General features: G+C 37.0%; 1 protein-coding gene across 1 annotated transcript in view; it reads right to left on the bottom strand.

The window, feature by feature from the left end:
* The window catches only part of LOC100177993 (elongation factor 2-like), a 6,596-nt gene that overhangs the window by 1,780 nt on the left and 793 nt on the right, over nt 1-4,023 (bottom strand). Inside the window, exons 2-10 of the mRNA XM_026834753.1 lie at nt 3,604-3,818; nt 2,917-3,098; nt 2,156-2,364; nt 1,812-2,045; nt 1,123-1,375; nt 835-1,030; nt 657-780; nt 492-598; nt 16-110 (exon numbers count right to left, since the gene is read on the bottom strand). Coding sequence (XP_026690554.1) covers nt 16-110; nt 492-598; nt 657-780; nt 835-1,030; nt 1,123-1,375; nt 1,812-2,045; nt 2,156-2,364; nt 2,917-3,098; nt 3,604-3,818 — 1,615 coding nt within the window. The remainder of the gene's footprint in view (nt 1-15; nt 111-491; nt 599-656; nt 781-834; nt 1,031-1,122; nt 1,376-1,811; nt 2,046-2,155; nt 2,365-2,916; nt 3,099-3,603; nt 3,819-4,023) is intronic.

The raw sequence follows: 4,023 nt of genomic DNA, 5'->3' as shown, positions 1-4,023 counted from the left end.
TTCTTCCAAATCCTGAGGCAATCTCAAGATGCAATTCACCAGCACCTGCCACAATGTGCTCACCACTCTCCTCTATCTGACACAGGACCATAGGATCGGACTTAGCCAACCTGGAAAAACACAGATGGTAACATATTCTACTATACATTCAGTTCTATAGCGTAGCAGTCCAATTAATTTCAATAAGACACATCAGCTAAACAACCAAGTCATCCTGCTTGGCATCTTGTTTTTGAACAATCCGTTTCAATCCTTCTAATAATTTCGGTGGAAAAACAATCATATCAAAATATTTGCATTCACGATTTTGGTAATAGATCAATTTGAAAGAATGTCCTTTATTGGTTACGACCACCACTAACCCATAGATATCCTGGATCCAATACTATTTGAAAATCAAATACAGGTATAATTTGACACAATACCCAAACAACCAAGTACCAGTATGTTATTTACAACAATTGAATCTTGTTTTATAAACAATAACTGACCGTTTCAATCCTTCGACAAGCTTTGGAAGGTCAGATGGATTCTTGGCTTCCACTGCAACTCTCACCACGGGAGAAACACTGAATTTCATCTGCTTCATGTTGTGAGCCTGACAAAGAAACCAGTAATAAGTAAACTGGATTTGGCATGTTAGCTTGTTAGTATACCTGGTCACTAGTTGTCAAAGTTCCAGTTTTAACCAAAAAGTTGTCGACGCCGACCAATCCACAGATGTTACCGCAAGGTACGTCTTCTATAGGTAAATTATACCGTCCCATCATTATAATGGTTCTAAACATAAATGCCCATTTTAGAAGTTTTTCTTCAGATTTTGTTCCGGCTTACCTCTGAATAGGTTTAATGGCAAGATCTTTCTTTTCACCGAAAACGAAGTTTGGTCCCATAATTCGAACCTTCTGTCCAGTGGCTACGGTTCCAGCAAACACACGTCCGAAGGCAAAGAATCGACCTTTGTCTGATGTCGGTACCATCTTGCTTACGTACATCATCAAGGGGCCTTTAGGATCACAGTTCATGATGGCTGAGGAAATTGATTGTAATAATCAGAAAAATACTTAAGAAAAAAATGTGTTAAGACAATTTTTTTTTGGTAAAATATTTCCAAAGACATACCAGTGGCTACTTCATCATCAGCTGGACCTTCATACAACAACTCAGATCTGTATTTCTGAGCCACAACTGGTGATGGTAAATGAATGGTGATCATCTGAAGCAGAGTGTCTCCAGCTGGCAACCAGGTCCTCATAAAACCTTTGAGAAGTTGCTTCTCCACCTTGTCTTTGTCATCTCCCTTCAGTTTGACATTACACTTCTCCATGAGCTTGCCAATCTCCTCAGTTTTGTTGTTCATAATTGCATCAAAGACCTAAGGAAGTGAGATTAAGTAATTTACTTGTATGAATCAACTAGAATATGCTGGTACATTATGCTAAGATATATATATATATATATATATAACTTTATACAAAAAGATTGGGAGATGACTTTTAGACAAACGTTGCAAATGTTTTGTTATGATACTTGTTGTCATCAAACAATCCAACAATCGTCAATATCGTTCACCATTGTTACTATTCAATGACGGTGCTATGTTGCGCAATCATGTTGCAATCACTGATCAGTCTAGCGTAACAATTGAAGTGTAAAATCAGGCTTATATAATAACTTCGCTCACCCACTATTTATTTCCAGTGATTCTCTACTCATTGGTTATTTTGGTATGATTTAATAAACCAGCTTTAAACCAAGTGACCAAACTTCGAAAATATGCTACAATGTGTCTTATATACATATTATACTACCTTATAGATAGGAGTTAACGCAAACGTGTTAAAGCCACGTTCGTTTTCAGGAGACTTTGTTTTTGACCATTTCTTCATTGCAGGGTTGAAGTAGTTATCCCCCCATAACCTGTTCATTAACTTTGGCAACGGAACTTTGAACTTTTCAGCATACATTTCAGCAAACTGCTTGAGTGAAAAGGCCCAGCCATGGAGACCGGATCCAAAACCAACAGTTCCCTTCTGAGGGTCAATCTGTGAAAAAAAGTCATAAAAAGTGACACATACATGCACAATATGGACCGCAAATATTTTCATATGTAATATTTGAAAGATTAGAATGAGCAGCAGTTGTTTGCACTCACCATAATATTACCCATAGGACCATCTTCAACTGCGTAAGTGGCCACAATTACGTTCACACTTTCCACGATTCTCTGGAAGGTCTGGTACAGATCTTCCTTCTCCAGTTGCAACTCAAGCAGTGCACGGTCCATCTTGTTCATGAAGACAATGGGCCGGATCCTCTCAGAGATGGCTTGTCGCAATACGGTCTCGGTTTGCACACATACACCTATATGAGTCGCAACAACATGTCTGGTAAAAAATTAATACAGAAGGATTGAAGTGTTATAGTGGGTTGGAGCACCAGTATATTTGGCCCACAGAGATAAACATAGGAAGCAAAACATATTGTTTGTGACGCACGTCTGTGTTTCAAAACAACATCATATAGTTTGCAGTAACTCTTAAATACTCCACAGAAAGTTGGCTCGATGAAATCAAATCGTTATTTCCTGTCATGTGAACATCAGACCAGTTCATGTTGAGTTTCTAGTCAAAATAGACTAGCGATTTCGAAATATTGCAATTGTATGTTGCAATACAGAGACTGGTTAAACATAGCTTCCCAATTTGTTGCTATGTCCTACTAAAGACCATGGCGCACTATAAAACTTCCAATGATTAAAATATAAACCAAGTGATTTGTTTTTTTTATTTTTTAAAAGTTAAGAGCAGATGCATACATATTTAAAAACCGTCATCTTAAAACAGCAAAATAAATAAATGTAAGGCCAAACAATACTGACCACACTAAATAAATGTAAGGCCAAACAATACTGACCACTGACGCAATCCACAACAACAAGAGCTCCATCAGTTACACGGAGAGCTGCTGTCACTTCAGATGAGAAATCAACGTGCCCGGGAGAGTCGATTAAATTAATCAAGAAACCATTCCCGTGTTTTTGTCCTTCAACCCACTGCATGTCCCTATCACTTAACTCGTAATACATTGAAATGGCACTGTAGAAAATCAGGGTTAATCGTTTAAATTTTTTTTTTAAATTAAAACACTCTATATATTTATAAACAAAATTTTTAAAAAATTGCCTAGGCTCTATTTTATTTTTCATTATTTTAACCATAAATAAACCTTGGGATTATGTCAGAGTAGCTCAATACCCCCAGCAATCTAGTAAACAATTTTGTGGTGCTGAAATTCTTCATTATTGGCTAACCTCTAACAGATTGCATTTAGTACCTCATTTTCGGCATGGCATCACGGGAGGATTCATTATTATGGTACAGACAACAAAATTGAGGACTTTGTGAGGATGGTACAGAACAGACAACAAAAGTGAGAACTTTGTGAGGATGGTACAGAACAGACAACAAAAGTGAGAACTTTTGAGGATGGTACAGAACAGATGAAAAAGTGACGATCTTTGAGGATGGTACAGAACAGATAACAAAAGTGAAGACTTTGTGAGGATGGTATAGACAACAAAAGTGAAGACTTAAGACTTACGTTGACTTAATGGTGATGCAGCGATCCTGTTCATCTTTCCTGGTATCAGTGAATCGAGCTTCACCAGCTTTTGAACCAGCAATGATTCCTGCTTTGCTGACCAACGAATCCGTCAACGTAGATTTTCCGTGGTCGACATGAGCAATCACGGACATGTTCCGGATGTTGCTCTTCTTGTCCATGATCTCACGGATCTGGTCGATGGTAAAGTTCACCTGCAAAAAAAATAATTATATATAATATATCTATATATATATATATATATACAAATTTTTAATATTATTCGTTTATTCAACATTACACACGAAATTTCCGACATCATATAATTTTAACATCTCATTCTACTTATAACGAAAATACTATGCATGAGAACATGACCAACTATATGCTATAGTATGCTATGATAGTATGCTATTCATA

This window comes from Ciona intestinalis, chromosome 5 (genome assembly GCF_000224145.3).
Source record: "Ciona intestinalis chromosome 5, KH, whole genome shotgun sequence".
NCBI lineage: Eukaryota > Metazoa > Chordata > Ascidiacea > Phlebobranchia > Cionidae > Ciona > Ciona intestinalis.
Note: the sequence above shows the minus strand (reverse complement) of the source record. Positions and strands in the feature narration are given on the sequence as shown.